At 39.3% G+C, this 22,602-nt stretch overlaps 1 protein-coding gene and 1 long non-coding RNA gene across 2 annotated transcripts in view; one reads left to right on the plus strand and one right to left on the minus strand.

The window, feature by feature from the left end:
- Window positions 1-20,513, plus strand: part of LOC121645781 (alpha-2-macroglobulin-like protein 1) — a 35,013-nt gene extending 14,500 nt beyond the window's left edge. Inside the window, exons 15-36 of the mRNA XM_041994474.1 lie at window positions 2,345-2,494; window positions 2,777-2,920; window positions 3,017-3,125; window positions 3,226-3,355; window positions 4,320-4,545; window positions 4,714-4,840; window positions 5,017-5,138; window positions 5,271-5,322; window positions 5,422-5,505; window positions 6,043-6,219; window positions 6,804-6,879; window positions 8,237-8,393; window positions 8,799-8,873; window positions 9,350-9,512; window positions 9,592-9,779; window positions 13,646-13,858; window positions 14,118-14,236; window positions 19,126-19,216; window positions 19,303-19,371; window positions 19,453-19,558; window positions 19,631-19,669; window positions 20,405-20,513. Of these exons, the coding sequence (XP_041850408.1) occupies window positions 2,345-2,494; window positions 2,777-2,920; window positions 3,017-3,125; window positions 3,226-3,355; window positions 4,320-4,545; window positions 4,714-4,840; window positions 5,017-5,138; window positions 5,271-5,322; window positions 5,422-5,505; window positions 6,043-6,219; window positions 6,804-6,879; window positions 8,237-8,393; window positions 8,799-8,873; window positions 9,350-9,512; window positions 9,592-9,779; window positions 13,646-13,858; window positions 14,118-14,236; window positions 19,126-19,216; window positions 19,303-19,371; window positions 19,453-19,558; window positions 19,631-19,668 (2,616 nt within the window). The 3' untranslated portion in view covers window position 19,669; window positions 20,405-20,513. The remainder of the gene's footprint in view (window positions 1-2,344; window positions 2,495-2,776; window positions 2,921-3,016; window positions 3,126-3,225; window positions 3,356-4,319; window positions 4,546-4,713; window positions 4,841-5,016; window positions 5,139-5,270; window positions 5,323-5,421; window positions 5,506-6,042; window positions 6,220-6,803; window positions 6,880-8,236; window positions 8,394-8,798; window positions 8,874-9,349; window positions 9,513-9,591; window positions 9,780-13,645; window positions 13,859-14,117; window positions 14,237-19,125; window positions 19,217-19,302; window positions 19,372-19,452; window positions 19,559-19,630; window positions 19,670-20,404) is intronic.
- Window positions 17,254-21,965, minus strand: LOC121645791. The gene is made up of 3 exons (XR_006011511.1): window positions 21,956-21,965; window positions 18,659-18,669; window positions 17,254-17,331 (listed from the first exon to the last, which is right to left on the minus strand). It is a non-coding gene; the product is annotated as an uncharacterized LOC121645791 (long non-coding RNA).
- Window positions 21,966-22,602: the final 637 nt, after the last annotated feature.

Genomic DNA, 22,602 nt, shown 5'->3' on the forward strand with positions numbered 1-22,602 from the left:
AAATGGATGAATTGAAGCTGCAGATTGCAGTGAACAGACCCGCCTCAGGACTGGTACAGTCTGCTTTTTAGGGAAACCTGGCTTTGCTCATCCATTCCAGACACGGCTATCGAGCTAGAAGGCTGCACAGCTCACCACCATGACAGAGAAAGTAACTCCAGTAAGAGCAAAGGTGTCATGGTTGTAGGAACCGTAGCAAGATATATGGACCGAACAGTAGATGACACTGAGTGCTGAGGAAGGATTATCAGTTTTATTTAAAAGATAATTTGAGTTGACTTGGTCTTGGTCCAGGATGTTTTTCCTAAGAAAGGAAAGGAAAGGGAAGAGGATCAATGTGCATCTAGGAAGAAATGATGGCAGAGTTAAGTAGTAAGGTCTGTGGCTTACTGAAATCCAGCTTCTCCTACTCTCCCGCCTCCAGCGTTTCCTCCTGCATCTACTTCTGCATCTCTACTATTCGTCACCTGACAAAAATATATTGGTGCATGACATGAACAGTGGGACAATTTGAGATGCAACAATCATCAATTTTATTGATACAGTTATAGAGGATAAACTTCACAATTATCATTAGTTTGGATGTATAAAAATCACATTTGTACATATTGTATTTTTCCCTTTTAACTACTACTACTACTACTACTACTCCTACTAATAATAATAATAATAATAATAATACATTTTATTTATCAGCACTTCCAATAAAAGAATACACTTTACAGGACTGTTGTGAGGTTTGTAAATGGTGAGGAGGATCTTAACGTGGATATAAGATGTTGCAGGATGGGTGTAACACATTTCTCTGAGTAACTTACACTTTGACTTGTAAAGAAGTCTCTTATGTCCACTTTTCCTTTTTTAGACATCTTGGCTGCGCCTAATTACTAAACACACATACACACATGGATACAGATTCTTCTGATGTTAAAATCCTTCCAGCTGACGTGACTCAGGCAGAACAAACGCCAAATTTACAGCAGCATATTAACAAGGACTCCTGACTGCAGATTAGCTTACAGGTGTGCGAGCGAGGTGGAGTGACAGCAGGGACGGCCAATCACACAAGAAACGGCAGAGCCAGTGGAGGAGCTTGTGGGCGGTCTAAACTAAGGGGAACAGGCTTCAGCTTGAGTGACTGTTCTCAGCTTGGTCCTAGCGCTTGACGTATCTCTGTTTACTATAGCGAAACATTGTTTTTGGACAACAAAAAGTGCAGGGGACCAAAACGGCCTTTTGAAAAAGTGCAGGGGACATGTCCCCTGTGTCCCCCCTAAGATTACGTCCATGCACACAGTTACCCCAGCTTTGCCTATTAAGCCATGTGTGTCCCCCAAAAAACCAAACAATCAGCCCATTTTCATAAATTGGGATCGAGGTGTAGAAGGTCTCTGATTTCAGGTTCTTGGGCATGCACATCGAGGAGGACCTGTCCTGGAAAACAAACACCACAGCACTGTTGAAGAAAGCCCAACAGACTGTAAGGAAGGACAACCTGAGGGAAAAACTGTTAGTGTCCTTTTACTGTTGCACCGTAGAGGCAGTGCTGAGCCATGGCGTTTGTGTCAAAATCTGTTAAACGTAGTCCTTTGCAACTTCTACCTATAGATTATTTTGTAGTGAGAACATATGTAAAATGCTATAATGTGAAGTCTGTATCTGCTGTGTAGGAATAGCGGTTAATGTAGTTAGCCTGTTAAATTCCTCTCTCTGATGACTGAAAATGAAAAAAATAAGCTAACTAAACCGTTCCGGCCTGATCAAAACCTTATAAAAGGTTTTGACCTTATAAAAGGTTTTGATCAAGTATGAAAATGAGATATGGTGCTACATACCATTAACAATGATGACGCAATGGATGGAAAACCAATTGAAAAGAAGAAAGCAAACAGCAGTTTGCTCAGTGTCAGCTCTGTCTTGCCCACCTAGAGATGGAAAAGCCATGGAGCAAGTCTTGCCTGTCAGCATTTTGATCATGTTAATGTGAGGAGCTCCAAAACCCAATGCTCCAAGGGCTGACCACATAAAGGGCCCTTCCAGGCGGCTGAAAGTCTATAATGGAGGGGTCTAAACTTAAGGCCTTGTGTTTGATGTGCAGAAGTTTTCGTTTCTTGCTTTGTACAGTCAGGTACCAACAGACTGCTTGTTTCCAGTTCACTACAGACTTCTCCTACCACCTTTCCATGACCTTAATTTTAACTTTAACCATGACCCCATAAAAGCAAACAGCAGAAAAGTCAAAGAAGATTGAGTATCTCGTTTTCTATAAATGTTGGTGAAATAAAACCTCTATATTTGAGCACAGCAAGTCTGGGCAGTGTGATGAGTCCTGTCCGTGTTTCAGGTATTCCTGGAGTTTTCACCATCCTCAGCTGTTCCTGGAGAGCAGACCAGCCTTCATCTGGTGGCCCTGCCAGGCTCTCTGTGTGGAGTAAGCGCCATTGATCAGAGCGTCCTCATCAAAGAACCAGAAATGACTCTGAGTGCAGAGGAGGTAACATAATGTAACCTAAAAACATGAGTATACATAATTTATTTTTACTGTAGTCTGCACCATCTTTGTGAATAAAACTTGTACCACTTTAATTGAAAACTATAAAAGAGAAAATCCAAATTCTATATGTTTTTATATCTTCTACTTAGACCATTACATCAACTCTACAGTAGGTCTATATTTATTTAAAACTGTTATCCAATGTCATTGGGACTTTTACTTTTTTACTGAACAAAAGACTTTTTTTTACTTTATAGTTCTAAATCATACTTTTCTTTTCAGATATTTAATTTGCTGCCTGTAAAGAAAGCAACTTCTGTCCCTCATGAACTTATCGATCCTCCAGAATGTTTGGATGTGAAGTGGTGGAGATTTGTTTTTTCACACCATGCTTCACAGAAAGAATATGCTGATACAGTTTTCCAGGTACTTATCAAACAACAAAAGATGTCAAATTAAAAAAAAATGTTGGAAATTGTAATGAGTTTTAAATATTGATTGTGCTTTGCTGGATTTTTGTAGAGTGTGGGATTGAAAATGATAACAAACTTAATCATTAGAAACGTCCGGTGCTTTGAATTCTTAGGTAAGATAAACAGACATGGTGAGCTTATTTCTGTTTGCTGTGTCAGTTGATACGTGTTACAGTTTTTCATGACAGTGGTCATCTGTGTAAGCTTTGTTGTTTGCTTTTGTTTACTTCTTGGTTCAATTTTTACATCGAAATGGAGATCCTCGCCAAGACCTACAACCTAACTTCCAAAGAACTCCAAATATGGGGATATCTCCTCCTCCTCCACCAATACAGACAGCTCGCACTTTCTTCCCTGAAACATGGATATGGGACCTGGTGGAAGTTGGGTGAGGTTTTGTAGCAAAATTGTTTATTAATAGAAATAATCAGCACTTTGTTCTTTGCCAGGAGACATATAATATTTTTACCAGTCAGCAGAGCAGCAGGGTCATTTAGTTTGGCGGATAGCAAAGCAAAAAGGAAAACAAAAAAACCCAAAACAAGGAAACACTGGGCAGGTTTGTCAGACCAGTAAACACAGATTAGAAACATGCAGCTCTGGAGCCAGAGATAACTGTAGAAAGTTTCAGAGATAAAAACAGATTCAGAGATTCATGGGAGGACACCATAGCATCCTTAGTGTATTACTTATCAATAACTAGTGTATAGCTAGGAAATGGTTCAGGGTTACTTGAGCCTTCTGAATGCTTCATGAAAATCCCAATTAGTTCTAACTGAAAAAAATCTCTTACTGGATCAGCTGGAGGTTTTTCAGAGTCCTGCATGGATGTCCTGATATTAGGATCATACCAGTTCATCATAGAATAAATTAATGCACAGAAAGGTTTTTCATTCTAAAATGGGATGTTCCTGATTTGGATGTTACTTGCAGGTTCTGGAAACCTGTTTTATTAAATTAAATTAGTGAATGGATGTTATTAAGAATAAATCCTAAAGGAGGGTAAATGATGTAATTGTTTAAAATTCATGAGTAAATGTTGGGCTTTTTAATAACAATCTGAACATAGAAATCTCAAAAGTCTGCAGTACCTTTATTAATTCTGTCTGCAGTAAAGAGATTTAAGTTTAAAAGATTTAACTAATTACTAAAGAGTACTAATAACTAAGAACTAATTAAGGAACTTCCCTGTCAGGATGTTAAAGACATGTTTAAAGAATAGTTTGGTTGAATATATAAATATTCTGCTGAGTTTCACCAGATAGAAATACTTTAAAACAAACCAAAATCTGGTTTGTGAAAGTTTGTTTTACCGTCTGACAGAAAGTTTTTGTGTTTATCTCCCAATCCAGAGAGTCTGGAACAAAGAATGTGTCCCTCACTGTCCCAGACACCATCACCACCTGGGAGACAGAGACTTTCTGTTTGTCCCCTCAAGGTTTTGGTTTGGCTCCTCGTAAGAAACTTACCGTCTTCCAGCCCTTCTTCCTCGAGCTCACGCTGCCCTACTCTATCGTCTGGGGGGAGAACTTTGAACTGAAGGCGACTGTCTTCAACTACCTGACCAGCTGCATCATGGTAATGATGAGACACCTGTCATTCACAGCGTGACCAGATCACTGTGACCTTGTCAGCATACGGATGTTTAGTAGGATTTGAGTTATTTAAAATGAATGGTAAAACTCTTAATTAGCTTAATTTTATCCCAATTTTAGAACAGAATTATATTCTGTATCTGTATAACAGGTGAAAGTGACTGCAGCCCCCTCCTCAGATTACACCCTCACTCCCCTCTCTGGTGATCAGTACACATCCTGTCTGTGTGGCAGCGAGAGTAAGACCCTTAGCTGGACCATGATTCCCACAGCCTTGGGTAAGGCTTCCATCCACCCTTCTGTAAATATTAAAGGATGACAAGATGGAGGAACTGCTGTCCCTTTACTCTCTGTACATCTTTTTTCATAAACTCAGTGAGATCCACCAGAGTGTCTAAATGTTTTGATAATGAAGAACAGGAGATGAAAAGCTGATCTTCACTGATCTTTTTAGGGGCTGTGAATGTGACTGTGACTGCTGAGGCTGTACCGTCCCATGCTTCTTGTGACAATGAGATTGTCAGTGTCCCAGAACGAGGACGCATTGATGTGGTCACACGATCTCTCAGAGTAAAGGTTGGTGACACAAAACAAGACTCAAAGAAAGCACTGCACACATTTTTGATATTTTAAAAAATTTCAGAGTAATTCTTTCAAATAAATTTTTACCCTGCATCTCATTGTAAACATCTCACATCTCTTCTGCAGGCTGAAGGACGTGAGATCACAAAGACATACAACTGGCTTCTCTGTCCTGAAGGTCAGTCTGGTTTTAGCCCTTTGGAGGAGCCTAACTGACATCATTACATCACTGATCTCCTGCTGGGATTTAATGATAAGTGTCTCTGTCTGTACACAGGAAATATCTTGAAAGAGGAAAAAGATCTTGAAATCCCAAACAACGTGATTGGTGGATCTGCCCGAGCTACAGTATCAGTGCTGGGTAAACCAATGAATTCATTTGAACTGAGTGTTCATTTTTCAGGTTAAAGATGGTGCTCATTCTGGAGGTTTCTACACTTCTGATGGGTGGTGAGCACCCTGTGGAGTGAAGGGATCAGCTCCTGTAATCCTGTATAAAGTGACTGGATGAATGTTGGAAATACAGCATATAAATGTGACTCTGGTATTTCATTGTCTTTGGATTTCACTTGAGGTTGTTTTCAGGTGAACTGCAGAGTAAACGCTTAACACATCTGACACAGAAATACAAAAAAACACTCAAACTCACTTTTAGGAAGAATGTAGTGAAAAGCACTAACCTTACATGCAAGTGTTTGGACTATGAGAGAACTCACTCATGCACAGGGAGAAAAGGGAGGAAGGCTCCCAGCCGAGGCTCGAACCGGAAACATCTCTGCCGTGGGTGATGGTACTAACCACCACATCACCCTGCAGGCCCTTATCAGAATCTATAATAAAAAGTAAAAAGTCAGGTAAGTTTCTTGTTCAGTTTTGGTGAATCATTGTTTCTTGACAGGTGACATCCTCTGCCGGGCCCTGGAGAACCTGGATGGACTGCTAAAGATGCCGTATGGATGTGGGGAGCAGAACATGGCTCTTCTGGCCCCTAACATCTACATCCTCCATTACCTACAAAACACAAAGCAGCTGACCCCGGCCATCAAGGAGAAGGCACTGAACTTCCTGACCAGTGGTAAGTCACTTTCAGCTTTTTAGAAGAAACTCCAACTTGTAAGGGACAATAGACCTTGTTAGATAAACATTTGTTTCTGCTGTCAACAGCACTTAACTTCACATCAAAACTTTGAGACATTTGCTTAGACTGTTGTGCTGTAGAGGGTAGGCTATGTGTTACAGAGTGTGCATCGTACATAGATTCAGATTGGCTAGCTGTGTGCTTTCCCATCTGGGGCATGCAGTTTTCAAACCCAAAGCAGCTCAGTGCAGTGCATTTCTGTAGATTCATGGTTCAAGATGAAAAGAAACTCTAGCCACAAACAAGTCACATTTGCTTTCCCCTCCTTGTCTCGAGAGCAACCCTGATATGTCATCTCCTAAGAACCATGCGCAAATAAAGTCATGGCAACCTTAAAAGGTTAAAAACATTGGAAATACATGCAATTTTTTAAGTAATTAAAATGTCCATGTTTCAATGACAATTTAAGTAAAACAAGGAAATAATTACATGTTAAAGCCAACAAGTAATGAAAAAAGAAATCCTGGCAAATTACAAAGTGTCTATTATTGATGTGCTGCTAATGCTGTTGTGTTGTCTAGGTTATCAGAAACAGCTGAACTACAAAGATCATAAAGGGGCATACAGTACTTTTGGATCAGGACCTGGGAACACCTGGTGAATATATTTAAATTTATTACACCACATATTCTTTTTATTATATACCAGACAGTTTCTCCATCTGAGCCACAGCTGCTTACAGCACATTACTAAAGAGATGACAAATTAATTCTATGAATATTCACTTTGACACAACATGAGAAAATATACACTGAAGTCACAAAACTAAAACTTCGTATTCGTGCTGATTAACATGAATTCTTTGTTTTTGTTTTTTTGAGATTTTTTTGTTTTGTTTTTTGTTTTTCCATCCAGAATTCACAATCGTGCAATTTGGCAGAACATCTGGTTTGTGCCCAAAACGTAGAAAGCAAGACAGTCACCATTAATCCAGTCATATCTTAGGTTACAATAGTGTGAAAAAGTGTTTGCCCCCTTCCTGATTTCTTATTTTGTTGAATGTTTATCATGCTTAAATGTTTTGGATCATAAAAGAAATAAAAATTTAGACAAAGATAACACAACAAGCACCAAACTGCATTTTGTGTTTACTTGTGTTATATTCGTCTAATAATTAAATTATTTTTTACTTTTCTCACCGTAGGTTTTAGTCCTGACTTTATGAACAACCAAAAGGCCGGTGCCAGAGAACCTCAGGGTCCACAAGGGCTCATAATTTAAAAGTAGGTCAGATGAATGAGAAGGCCCAAGACCATTAAGACATTTATAAACAATTAAAAACTGGTAGTAGTTGTAATTTTGAAACATATTTTTTGGGAAGATGAGAAAGCAGGGTATTACAGTAATCTATTCTACAAAAAGCATGCACCAGCACCTCAGTGCTGGCAATAGAGAGAACTAATTAAAGTGTTCTCAGCAGGAACACACTTTATCTCCTTTTCCAAGGACTCCAGAAAGAGTGGGTACTCTGAACTGCTATTTAGTGCACAAGCACAATCAGGACTTCTCCCCCCACCTGAAGGCTTAGGGAGGCTACCCTCTCATTCACCAGGATTAACCCCAACATACAGACTTTCAGCCAGGATGCATTAAGTATGCCCATATCTGTTTACTGCCTCTCACTCGGAACAACTCCAGAGTAGAAGAGGGTCCAGACCCTCTCAAAGAGATTGTTTCAGAGCCCAAGTCATGTGACGATGCAAGCAGAGTAATATCTAGCTGGATCCTTTCCACCTCAGGCACCAGCTAAGGCTCTATCCCCTCCAGCGAGGTGGCATTACACACCCCTAGAGCCAGCCTATATTGCCAAGGAACACCAATGTCCACCTTTAACCACCACCCAAATCAAAAGCAAGCATTTGCTTAATTGACATTAATAATGACTCATGTTTTGTACTTTGTTCCTTGATATCATGAGTCAGTAAAGGTAAACTTTTTTTTTTGTTTTCCCCAGGCTGACTGCTTTTGTTGTGAGGTCTTTTTACCGAGCTCAGGCTTTTATTTATATTGACCCAACAAAGATTGAACAATCCAGGACTTGGCTGCAACATGAGCAAAGACAAGACGGCTGTTTCAGAAAGTCAGGAGAACTCTTCAACATTAGAATGAAGGTAAATTGAGAGACCTTCTCATCTCTTGTTTTTTTTTTTTTTTTTGTTTTTTACAGTGATGGACTTCTTGCTGTGGCAGTTCTTAAAATAGCATCTTTTTCAAGAAAGGTTGAAAGAGATTGTTATAAGCCCTGAAGCTTTCATTCATAGATCAGTAAATGGGTCACATTTGTGAACACTTATATGCTCCATGATGATTCCTCTCGAGATAATTTTAACAGATTAGGACCATTATTTTAACAGATTAGGACCATTATTGGGACTCCTGATTGAGCAGTTAAGAGTCAAACCCATCTGTAATTAGCAAGTCACAATTATCTGTAAAGAAAATCATTACTGTTTGCACTCTGTGTGTAAAGTGTTCATAACTATGCCTGATCATAAAGTTTACATTGTGCTCTGCAGGGTGGTGTGTCTGATGAAGTAACACTCACTGCTTATATCACTGCTTCCTTCCTGGAAATGAATATGTCCACAGATGTAAGTGAATTAAAGCAATCTGATACTTTTCTTACTTTGTGCTGCATCTTGTTTTACAAAATGCTATACTTTTCTCAAAATTATTCACAATAACAGCTTTTTAAAATATGTTTAGTGGAAACTTGACTTGTGTGGCTCATTTGGACAAGCAAACTGTAATATTGTAATACGTAGTATGGATTTAATTTAATTTTAGATTTTTTAGCAATCTACAGAAAATATTCTATCAAAGGAAAGCAAATGCACACTTTTAGTTTACCTAAAAGCACAGTGACACCCACCATCATATGAAACAGGAAGTTTAGAGCCACCAGTGGGCTTCCTAGATCTGCCTACCCAATTAAACTGAAAAATCAGGGATAATTACCTTCAGTCAGTCATACAGCCATAATCTCTCATAAGCTCACAGACAGCCTCACCATTTTTTCCACCCATCAAGTAGTCAATCATTTCTGTTGTCCTTTAATTTGTTAAAGAATCCTGTGATAAAGAAGAGCCTTATATGCCTTAAACAGTCCATCAGTGATCTTAGTAACACCTACACTACCGCTCTGCTGGCGTACGTCTTCACTCTGGCAGGGGACATGCAGATCCGTGCTTACCTTCTGCAGTACCTTGACACTCTGGCTATAAGAGAAGGTTAGTCACCTTTGTTATGGAAATCATTCAGGGTTCCTGAATCTAACTCTAATTGTATCTGTGCATTGGTTGTTTTCAGGAGATTTCATCCACTGGTCTCAGACAGCATCAGAAACATTAGACTCTCTGTCAGTGGAGATCAGTTCGTATGTGCTGATGGCCAAACTCAGTTCCCCCCTTTCTGCTGAAGACAAGAGCTACTCCTCAAGCATTGTTAGGTGGCTGACTGTGCAGCAGAACCAATATGGAGGCTTCTCCTCTACCCAGGTACTACAACACAGATTTTCTGGGGGCTCTAGTGGCCTTTATTGTACAGTATATTTAGTGTACAGCAGTCTTACTGAGGCATTCCTGTGCGAGTGAAAATGAGTAATGAATGTTTTTTTTTAACATTTATGATATGTATCTTGTGCCTTAAAATGCCTTAGAGTATATTCATCCTCACTTTACATTCATAAATAGGTACACCCATTTCCAACGTCAAACATCACTGCCAACATGCATACATGCTTTACATTAGCATAGTTATTAGGCGATACATCAACTATACTAGTTCATTTCTGAGTTCTGATGTCAGTTTCAGAAAATAACAACTATAGCAATGGTGGAGGAAATGGACATTCTCATGAAGCGACACAGACTATTTATTGGTGTGTCCCAATTGAGGGTCTGCACTCCTCGAAGTGTGGATTCGTCGGCTACATACATCATCGTGGGGCGCGAAGTACTGTTCCAATTCACAGAATTTGAAGGACCCTCCTCAAACGAAGGCTACTGGTGACACACATCAGCACTTTGCACAGTTCACACAAACACACACACAAAATATGAGAGAACAACACAAGCACACACGCAGACATTTAATACACAGATCCATGTCACTCACTCAGATGGCAGACACACATGCATGCAAACAAGCAGTGGGATACACACACACACACACACACACACACACATGCTTCAGTAATATGCATGTAGCCTCATTTCTGTTAGATCATGAATACATTAAGGTTTGTCACTTGGAATGTGCTTGGAGCTGGTACAAGGGAAAAGAGGTTAAAATTAGTCAATCGGCTGTAGGAAATGAAGACAGACATCGTCCTTTTGCAGGAAACTCATTTATCAGACACAACTATAGACCTTCTTTCAACAGCCCAGTTTCCACATGTGTACTCAGCTTGTTAAAATTCTAGGCAAAGAGGAGTAGTGACTCTTATTAAAAGATTAAACTTTGAAATTGATAAAACATCATCCCACACTAAGAGAACACACCTTCTTCTCTTCAGTTCACCATATCTAGTCTAGGTTAGATTATTTCTTAAATAGCAGCTCGCTGATGAGTGACATGTCAGAAATCAAAATCTATTGGTGTTGATAACCTCTGGACATGAAGAAGCTTTTTTGTATGTCCTGGCATGTTATATAAATATGCCACATTACATCAATGTCAGTTAAAGCAGTGGTTGGGACTGATCAATCAAATAATTATAGGGGGCGCTATAGAGCCATATTTCCAGTATATGTCAATTTGAATCAGTTCCAGGCCTGACCACTCTGCTCTCTGCCGAGTTTGGTGGAGATCAGGAGTACATCTAGGGCTCCAGACTTACTTTTTTTATGAGAACCACAGTGGCCCCTACCTTAAATTTTTAGGAGCGCAAGCCGAAAATTTAGGGGTGCATACAGAAATCGCCTTGCAAAGCAAATATTCACATTTCCTCTCATTTTCACTGTATTAGTGATAAATGCTTGAACAATAAATTCAGAAATTACATTGTTTACAATTCATATTTAATTGTGTAGCAGTTGTCATAACATAAAAAAAATCTTAATGGTCGCACTAATACAAAACAAGCAGACATAGAACTTGTAAAATCAGATCAGATTTGATTTGATTTTCACCTTGTAGTCAAAGCAGAACGACAACTTTTCACCATCATCCCCTATAGGGCATGGTGACTTGTCCATGTAGTTCCTGACAATAAACAGCCACTGTTCCCACTCCTCAGTAAGACAAATAGATATTGGCTGTCCTAAAAGTCGCTAATTAGCATAATCAGCCTAGTACATATAGTTGTAATGGATGCTACAATAGAGAGGGATGTCATAGGAAAGGCAAAAACTGATAAAAAGACAACCTAAAATGTTTATAACAGCTGAATAAATAAATAAATAAAATAACTCTGTCAATATTTTCTTTATTTTTTCTTGTTCAGCTATTTAAGTGTATTTTGTTTTTTAATTAGGAGTCTGAAACATCACAACACTTTTAACTTTAATATTTTTGTCCACATTCTTCATTAATAGACATTACTCTGACGGTAAACCAGCGCAGGATCCTCCAGTAGCAGCTTTGTACGTTTCATTTTCAGCCTGGTCATGAAACAGAGGTGAACATTGTCTGTTCTGAATGCAGCTGCTGCTGCTGCTGCAAGAAGCCTCGTATGGGTGGCGTCTGCACACCACCCGCTCCTTATTGGGAAGAGTAAAATATGTTGATTCACTTCAGTCTCCAAAAGTCTCCAAAAAGTCACTAAATTTGTAGCTTAAAAATAGTCGCTAGAGGGGTCTGAAAACTCACTAAATATAGCGACAAAGTCGCTAAGTTGGCAACACTGAGGAATAATAAATTCCCCCAAGACCTGCCTCTTTTCACACATAAGCCAATCACAGTGCTCGTTCACAGTGCTCACGCGAAAATCGTCTTCTTCGTTGGTGTTCGTCTCTTTTTCTCTTATTAAAGTTAGTTTTCTAATTAAAATTAGTTTGAGTCGGCAAAACAGCAGTTAATTTGTGCATTACTGTGATCTACTGGGCTGAAGAGGGAAGCCGACGTTTGTTAGCGAAAAAATTAATTCAGTTATAACTACTACAAGTAAAAGACAGGCAAATGTATTGGTCGCCTGTGCGAGTAGATGAACAATTCACTCGCACTGTCTCACATTTTAGTTGCAAAATGAGGGTCTGTTATTGCCTGTTTCATGGCATTGGACGCCATTCACCATGGTTACGTTTGGCGAAGGCACTTGAGTTTTTTATTGTCGTATCATGAAAGGGTTTGACCTGATCTGAAGCACTTTTAAGTGTGTGAGGTCTGTCCATCTTTTATATACAGTCTATGGTTCAGACCGATTTTGAGCACAGCACGATGAAATCTCTTGGAGGAGATATGTTAAATGCAAAGCAAAGAAACATGCAAATGTGACCCCAAAATAACATTTTTTTCAAAATGGGCAACTTCTTGTATAAGTTATCATATAGGTCCGAGGCTTTTTTGTATGTCCTACCATATTGTATCAATATGCTGGATTTCAGCCATGTTGGTCAATGTAGTGGGTGGGGCTGACCAATTAAATGATTGTAGGGGGCCTTATAGAACAGTATTAACAACAGAATACGGCGCATATCTTTGCAAATGAAGCAATCGCCTCAGTTATTGTGGACCCAGGCCAATGAGCCACAATATTGGTGAGCAACATGTTGTATTACATAGGATTTGGATGTTTAAAGAATGAAAATACTTTGGTTAATGACAGCAGATTTTCCTCTTGGATTATTATTGTTATTATTTATTTTTATTTATTTATTTTTCACTTGGTGCTCTTATTGCAGCTGTAGTACGATCAATAGCGCCGATTACATTGGGGAAATCGGACATTGCTGCAAATTGCATTGTTTTGCTTGCCTGTTGTCCTTCAGTGCAGGAAAGTTATTGTAATGTGACAAACCAATGATGCCGTCTAACATGTCTGGCATAACACGGCTGAAGGTTGGCTGTGATATCCTTGACTTGTCAGCCGGTTCCTCTGGAAGGTGCCGTTTGCCAGAAAACCCATTGTTGTCAGCACTTGCAGAGGGACTGGGAAGGTGAGCTTTCTCGTGGTGCATCTCTGTAACTCTTGACCCAAAGCATCACAAAGGTCCAAGAGCATCACAGAGGGGGCTGGAGGCTGAGGGTTTGAAGGGGAGCTGAGTGGGGTTTAGACATCGTACGGGCAGATGCTGAAGTGTGTTTAAGGGTGAAATTTTGTCAGATTAAAATAATAATAACAATAATAACAATAATGTGGTTTGTCATTCATTTTTCTTCTTACAAACTGAAGATTATTTCCGCTTTTCTGTTTGTGTTGTAGGACACGGTGGTGGCTCTACAGGCTCTGGCTCATTACTCCACTCTGGTGTTCAGTCCCCAGGGTTCGAGCACAGTGACGGTTCAGTCTTCCAGTGCCCAGCTGACATTTGATCTTAATCCGGTAAACAAACTACTTTACCAGGAGAAGATGCTGCAGGATGTGAAAGGAAAGTTAATCCTGGAAGTGAAAGGAACTGCATGTGCTGCAGTGCAGGTCAGTGACTGTCTGGTTCCTCCTGTTTCAAATGAAGACTGACACGTATTTCTGCTATTCCTGCAAAGAAAATACAATATTCATTTAATTTCAATAAATATTTTATTGAAAAACTGTAGGTCTTTAAATATGCGTAGTTTTACCATTTACCGTACCATTTGGATTTTTTTTCTTTTTTTGTAATTAGGGTTTAATAGGTAGCTATAATCAATCAATAAAACACTTTCTTGGTAGCATAAACTGGAATCCTTGTGTTCAGGTTTCACAGTACTACAACATCCCAACTCCTTCTAATGTCACAACTCTGATGCTGGAGGTTAAATCAAGGGTTGTCTCTGCCAGCAAAAGACTTGAAGTCACTCTGCAGATCACATCACTGTAAGTAATCACTGTGCATGTTACACATGTGATAGAGGAATGTTTACCAGTAACTTGATCTTTTAAGGTGGATTTGATCAAAATTCTATAAAAACAAAAATGGTTTGCCCAGCTTGTTAAAGTGAAGACTTCTGATGTCTGTCTCACTCTCTGTGGCCTTGCAGGGGTGTGCACAGACTCATTCTTGTTTCTATGTTGGTTACCTGGTAGCACTCTGTCCTCTGAAGCTGCTTTAATCTGAATGGTGGTGTTCTCCTGATTCTGTGCCTCTCCTTGAGAGAGGCACAGAACCACTGGTGCAACCTCTGTCTCTGTTCAGTTGTGTTTGACTAAGGTAGGTGGGTTAATATTAGTGTAAACAGTACAAGATGAGCCAATCAATCTCTAAATCTCTCTGTGACACCCACTGGAAAGCCAGGAATTCCAGTTTTCCAAAATACAAATGGTATTTTTTTTCAGACAAGCAATCACTTGCATTTTCCAAACTATTCCCGATAAAGCACTGCGCCTAAGCCTTGGTTGGAAGTATTAGTGAAAGGTTTACTAAAGTCTGGAAAAATAAGGATGAGTGGCTGAACCAGAAAGTTAATCAGCTTCTACAGTATTTCTTGATGTCCTTCAGTCCATGGTTAGTGGGAGGAGACACCCCTGCATTTTCAGTCCATGTCATGATTGGCTAATTCATGTGTGCTTGAAGGCACTTTCAAAAGATGATAGAAGGGACAAACAATGCAGGAGAAATCCCTAATGTATTGCCTATATTAGGTCAGGAGCCCCATGATAACTCTCAGCTCTAGGTTTTTGCTCTCTTCCCTTTAGGGCCCTCCTGAAACAGTATCAGCAGGGTCCATTTTACTACCCTCTTCTGATACAATGAAGAAGTTCTCATCCGTTTTTCTCTCCATTCCACCAACTGTTGCAGAGGATGTAGACCAGGGTTTAACTCCAGAATTTAACAGCTGTCCAGCCAGACAACACGATGCAGGGAAAACTAAGCATACATACCACTGCAACTCTGGTATAGGAATTAATTCGGCATGGTAGCAACAACAGTCTCCATGACAGCCGGATGCCATGTAACCAGCCAACCAGGTGAGTGCTTGATGGCATAAACTGGCTCCTTACCTGCTTAAATATGTTGCCACCCTCAGCTGATTGGCTGGTAATGCAAGTAATCACTTCATGCTGCCACATGTGTATCATCAGCATATCTGTAAAAATCAATGCCATGTCTTCTGATGACATCTCCAAGAGGCAACATGTACAAAGTATTGGGCCTAAAATGAATCCTTGGGGAACCCCATATTTCATTTCATGGATTCCTTAGGAGTCGGTATCCATGCTTACAAAATATTGTTGATCTGTGAGATAGGAATAAAACCGTTTAAGAACAGTACCTTAGAGGCCCACCAGACTTCTAAATCTAAGGCTAGGTACACACATAAAGATTATGCGGCTGTTTATGTCCTGATTTTCCCCTTCCCGATCAAGGCCGGCAAACCTCCAGTTATCTTAAGTCTTATAAGATGTTCCTATGAGATTATTATTTGGTCTGAGGTTTGTCAAGGGCAAATACGTCCCGACAATTGGCTCCGAAATGGGTCGTGGGTGACAATCGGAAGTACTGAACGTTAAGACCAAAATTCTTCACGTGTGTGTAACTGTATGGATTGTGATGTGGAACAGAATGTAGCCAATCAGAAAGCAAGCAGACTAGAGAGCAAGCTGTGTTCAAGCTGTCTCTTATTTTTTCAGTTCTGGATTTTTCTGTTAACAGTAGTCCCAAGACCCCCAAAATTCTTTTGTCTTGTAGATCCTCTTCCATTCTGGATGTTGTGTTTTCCTGTTGTTGCCATGGTTTTTCTTCTTTGTTTTTCTGGTTTTTGCCATGGTTCTTCTTCTTTGTTTTCCCTGTTGTTGCCATGGTTCTTCCTCTTTGTTTTTGTTAGATCACGTTTGGTCACGCGATATTTCTGGCTCGGAGGACTAGATTGTAGATTGTTTGTAGGAGACCATCATTATGTGTGTGTTGTTCTGTGATGAGATAATCCGCACTATTAAATTCCTGATTTTTTGATCTTCACACATGAGGTCTCGAACAGATTAAAAATCTCATAAGATTAAAAAAATCTTGTGTGTACTTAGCCTAACAGAATCTGGTGATCTACTGTATCAAATATGGCACTAAGATCGGGTAGAACAGAAAGTTTCTGCAAGTCTGAGTTAAATCTAAGGTCATTAACAATCTTTAAAAGAGTTGTCTCTATACTGTAGTTTGTCCTAAAACCAGATTTCTATTTTCCTAAAATGGACTTGGTCTATCCTGCTGGAGTGACCCCTGCTCTTTTAAAGGATTGCCTCTAATCTGTTTTCTTCCTCTGAAACAGAAGCCAGCCAGGTAGTGTCCACTACTGCCACACCTCTTGCCTCTTGTGCCAAGGAGCAATTTTGGGAAATGAATATTGAGTGTGAGACATTTTTCTGTACTGATTGTGGTTGTCCTGCTGACCATAACCTGACACAAACCACTGTTCCTGTGGTGGACCCTGTAGTGGCGGCTGCCACCATGGTGATACTTGTCCATCTCTTTGACTGGGGTACGAATCCGGTGAAGTCTGTGTCTGGGTATGTACTCTTTAAATAGTGAAACTTCTGCTTTCAGGTCATACAGAAAAGCCATGTTAGAACAAATCTCTTTTAGCTCAGACAAAATATCTGGTTGCATTTTATCGTTTTCTGACTGAGTCAGTTTCTCCAACAACAGTTCATCTAACACACTTGGCAATTCAAGATCTGGTTGAAGATCATGTTTAATATTGTCATTTTGCAACCTCATTAGTATCGTGTGAGGGAACATATTTTGGACTAGCTTAGGGTCATACTTTAACTTGGACTGATTCCTGTGCAGCAAGATTTTCTGTCGCAGGTCTATAGCACGAAAAACAAAGTTTTGTGAGTCCCTTTTGTGCCCTGAACCTCTGCACTAAGATGTTTGTACAGATCTGTTGAACTTCTTTCCTGATAATGACGCCAGAAAATTCTCCTCAATGTGGGGAGTGTATGGTTAGTTTTCCCCTCTACCAGACACATTAGCTCTTATTACAGCATCTACTATTGCATATACAGATTTATATTTATATATTTTATTTTTCCTATTCTTCATTCCTTCCCCTGACTAGTCATTGCAGTGTTTCTGTTTCATGGCTCAGCCGAGCTTTTTCTGCTTCATCATGCAGCAACTGAGCTTCACCAAGATGGCGAACATTCTCAGTTTTAGGGGTGATTCAGTAGCATTCTGAAACTCATTTACTTTGTCTTGAAGATCAAGTTCAGTTCTGTATTTAGCAAGTTTTCAGACATATCTAGTGACTCTATTTCAAAGAAGCAACTAGTGACAAATCTAACGAGTTTTTCCGGGGTTATTGGAGATGTTACGTCCTCACTAGTCTAGGGTTTGAGGACGGAACACAGAGCGAGTAGACCACTGGATAGAATTAAAATAACACAATTTATTTGTCGTACACATAAAACAAATTTGGGTTCCACAAACAAATAAAGCTTACCCAAGTGTCGACTAAAGCAAAAGAAACAAATAACAAAATATAAACAAACTAAAAATGTCCCTTAAAGGGTTTACCAGTTACTCCTAGCACTAAATCAAGGCAATTTAAACAATAATCAAACACAAGATGTGCCAAACAACGGGTACCAGCTCCTCGGCGGTAGTTACAAAATAAACCAAAATATAAAGCCCTTAGCAATCAGGGACGCCAATTCAAACCAAAAGAAAATAAATAAGTTTTTCAAAAACCAAATACAGAATTCCTTTACACCAAGCACGAAGTCTCTCCCAAACAACCAACACACAAACTGTCCCACAGTCCAGCTTGTTAGCAAACTGTGTACTAAATTCCACTGTCTGCCCCGAACGTAGGAGTAGGTGAGTCTTTAACAGGCGACGTCCTCAGGGATTGGCTGGACTTCCCGGTAGCACGTCGTCTGTTAACCAATCCTGGATCGAGGAGGCGGAAGTTCGATCCGTCAATCGTCAACATGCCGGCTGCAGCTCCTTAGTGTAATCAAGTCCTTGGCAGCAGAGCTGTCAGCCGTAACAGGAGACTTGTGGAAACTGACATGAAAACACGTTTGCTTCTTCTCAATGAACTGCGCTTCCGCCCCTCCCCCGTCCATCCACCCTTTTATATTATTTATTCTGTATGTTGTTTGTATGTTGTTGGCTTGTGTTTTATGGACCTGTGTCTGCAAATAAAGTTTATTATTATTAACTCTCACTGCTGTAGTCAGAGGAAAAGACATTCACCTCCATGACCAAAATGAAAGTAACATGCAAAGCAAGTGTGGACTAAAATATTTAAAAAGTTAAAAGTTCTGTAACATGTTGTAGACACTTGATCAGAGAACAGCTGGAGCTGCTAGTTAAAATACTTAAAATGACACTTCAACTTTGGGTCTGTTCATTTTTGGTCAGGTATATTTTCTATTTCTTTTAAAAACCATTCTTTCTTTCTAAAAGCATTTTTCCAGACATAAGAGCTTGAGTTTAAAATAGTAATGTCTGTGTCTATTATTCGATTCAGTTGTCCACTAAAATCCATTTAAATTAAAAAATGTTGCAATTCAACAAAATTATGTGATTAAATAATATATATATATATTCAGTTGTTGTTCTGTTGTTGCTGCTACAATTCAATTTCTCTAGGAATTAATAAAGTATTCTAATTTCCAATTCTGAAATTAGTGGCAACAGGTCTGGTGGAGCATGAATCCTCCCCACAGCATGCATCTCAACATTTTTATGAAATAAAAGGCAGCCAGCGTCGCAATTTCTCATTTTCCTGGTTGATTTTTTTTTTTATCTTTCATTACAGATACACTGGAAACGAGAGCAATACCAATATGATGATCCTAAAAATTGACCTGCTCTCTGGATTTGTTGCAGACCCAAAGTCTTTGACGAATGTAAGTAAACAGAGATGGTGTAGGACTACATTCTTCTGCTCATAGTGACATTGATAATAAAACCACTGGATGTTGTTTCCTCACAGCTCCGCCAAGCTGTGCTGGTGAAACTTGTTGAACACAAGAATGATTATGTTCTGGTGTACTTGGATGAGGTGAGAGCTGTTGAATTGAATCATATGTGATGCTGTTTGAGGTCATTACCAGGGATGTGAATAAAGTTTCTGTCTGTTCAGTTTTTTAGGGGTGTAACTATCAATCACAGCTTGGTGCTCGTACAGCAGGTCATGGTGCAGAACCTCAAGCCAGCCATGGTCACACTCTATGACTACTACCAGCCAAGTAAATCCCTAAATCTAAAGTTCTAAAGACTTAATTTCATATTATTTTACCATGTTTTTTTTTCTTTCTCAGGTAATCGAGCTCAGATAGACTATATGGTGTCCCTTTAAGGTAATAAACTATAATCACATAACACAAAATACAAATATTCATTGCAAAACATAATACAAAATTTCAAAAATGCTCCTTCTAGCCGCCTCCTCTCTAAAGAATGTAATATTTTTTGCTATAAAACCCTATCAAACACCTTTCTTTTTATTTCTAACATGCATTACCAATTTGGAAAACAATAACCTTCTTGGTAATATTATGAATATAATTAGAATATCATTTGTTATCCTTCATTTAAGTGTAGTAAAATTGGTAGACATTTTTTTAAATTGTTATTATAGTTTTGATAAAATGAAAGTTTTTTTTTTTAGATCTGGTTGTAAGGATAAGCATATTTTAAACTGTATACAATGTGTCTGAAATAACCAAAGTTATGTTTGTTGATGATTTCTCCCCTTCGTATTGGCACACTTTTGTGGATGCTACCTACATGTTTAGCTGCGTTGCTTATTCCACATAAGCAGCATCCTTACAAATTCTACGTCATTGTAAAGGTGACTAATCAGGCTTTCCAACCACACAAATTACAACACACACTGGTTTTATTAAAGGGGAGAAATAATCAGCCAAACAAAAATGTCCTTACTTTTCTAAGGTTATATAACCCTAGACTGTTTAATTTTGTTTTTATAAAAGAAAAGTAAGGTCTGAGTAGTTGATGTAAAAATCACATCTTAAATTAGAATTAGTAGTATGTTCTATTACATAAGTTCTGAGAGTATTTCTCTTTTGCAGATCGAAGAGTGTACTGTGGTCCGCTGGTGATTGGTGGTGATTTCTTCCAATTAAGCTTTTCACACATTAAATAAATTCAGTTGTTTTTATGTCAACATGCAGTATTAGTTTTGTATTTGCTCATATGAAACTCATGGATAATGGACAACAAAATGCATAAACTGGTCGCATTGACCTCTTTCAAGTTTTTGCAAGTCAATAATGTCATTTTGTCATATTGTTTGTAAGATTTTAAATAAATTGTAATTCTGTCATTAATTTGAAAGAAGCAAAGTCAGTATGTAAAGTACATATGTATATTCATAAAAGCACATTTTGTTTTGTTTTTTATTTAGGAGTCATTAGGACATATAAGGTGATAATAATTTATACCACAACAACTTTGTCCAGAGGAACTTATGAGACACAATGTTCAGGTCCTGTTTACACCACAACGTTGAGAAAGTAAAACGCAAAAGTGTGTCTGTGTTCTGGCCTCTCATTTACACAGTAACAGAGTTTTTTTTTTTTTTTTTTTGGGCGGATAAAACCACAAAGATTTGAGAACATCCTACAGAGTGAAATTTTCTTGGAATGCAAGAAAAGTCTAATCAGTGGCCACATTTGTATGAGAGTTTTGATACACCTTTAATTCAAAATAAAAATGACCTTATAAACACCTAATTCTGAATAATTCTGAAAATGACCATTACGAATTTGAATAAACTTAAATTTAAATCCAAATTGAACAATTACTCAATCATTCCATTTTAAATTAATTCTGGTCATTCTGAGCATGCCCGCTGCCTTGTCCTGTCACGATGACGGTACGGTGCGCCACCTTCCTCCTCCTCAGCTGAACAGAGTGAAGCAGCACGCTGGTGTTGAGCTGCTGCCTCAAAACTAGAATCAAAATCAGAGCGAAGATGGTTCTTATGTGATCTTCCATGTTTAGACTAAATAAAAAGAAGCAGGAACAGACCAGAACCCAGACCAGAATCCAGAACACAGTCCAGAATGGGGTCCAGACCACATTCCATACCACAGTCCAGACCATAACTCAGACTAGAGTCCAGACCAGAATTCAGACCAGAGACAATACCAGAACCCAGATCACTGTCCAGACAAGAAAACAGACTAAGGTCCAGAGTTCAGGTGGGAACTCAACCAGTCTCAAGACTAGAATCCAGATCACAGACCAGACCAGAGTCTAGACCAGAGAGTAGGCCACAGTCCAGGCCACAGTCCAGACCAGACGTCAGACCAGAATCCAGACCTGAGGCAACACCACAGTCCAGACCAGAAACCAGACCAGAACTCGTAGCAGACATCATAAAAAAAATCAGGAACAGAGACAACACCACTGTCCAGACCTGTGGCCAGACTAGAGTCTAGACCAGACACAAGATCAGAGACCAGACCAGAGTCCAGACCAGAACCCAGATCAAAGTTGAGGCTAAAGACCAGATCACAGACCAGACCAAAGTCTAGACCAGAGAGTAGGCCCCAGTCCAGACCAGACGTCAGACCAGAATCCAGACCTGAGGCAACACCACAGTCCAGACCAGAAACCAGACCAGACCTCGTAGCAGACATCATAAAAAAAATCAGGAACAGAGACAACACCACTGTCCAGACCTGTGGCCAGACTAGAGTCTAGACCAGACATAAGATCAGACTCCAGACCAGAACCCAGATCAAAGTTGAGGCTAGAGACCAGACCACAGACCAGAGTCCAGACCAGACTCTGGACCAGAGGCCAGAGCAACATGGAAAAGCAGCATTTAAAAACATGTCTGTTCTCCCCTGCATGTTATCCTTTAACTTCTCTGGACTGTTGCTGCTTTTGGTCATTTTATTTAAATTACTTCATATGATTTTATCATGATTTTTGCACACCCTTCAAAGTAAGTCTAAATAATATTTTAATGGGTTATTTGTATTTCTTTATCTTCTACTATGTAAATAATTGTGTATCATGTATAAATTATCATGTATGCATTTATACATGATACATGTGTGTATGTATCATGTATGAATCATACATGATACATACACACTGTACACACATTCTGGTCTTGTTGCCTGGCTGGTCTATCGCGTCAAATTTTTGTCAAAACCAGGGAGAGCAAAATAAACATGCTCGCGCGCAGATTACACTACCATCGCGCAGAAATTCATTTACCGAGAGGACAAAAGATCCTCTCGCGTGACAGACG

The sequence above is a fragment of the Melanotaenia boesemani genome, chromosome 9 (genome assembly GCF_017639745.1).
Source record: "Melanotaenia boesemani isolate fMelBoe1 chromosome 9, fMelBoe1.pri, whole genome shotgun sequence".
In the NCBI taxonomy this organism is placed as follows: Eukaryota; Metazoa; Chordata; class Actinopteri; order Atheriniformes; family Melanotaeniidae; genus Melanotaenia; species Melanotaenia boesemani.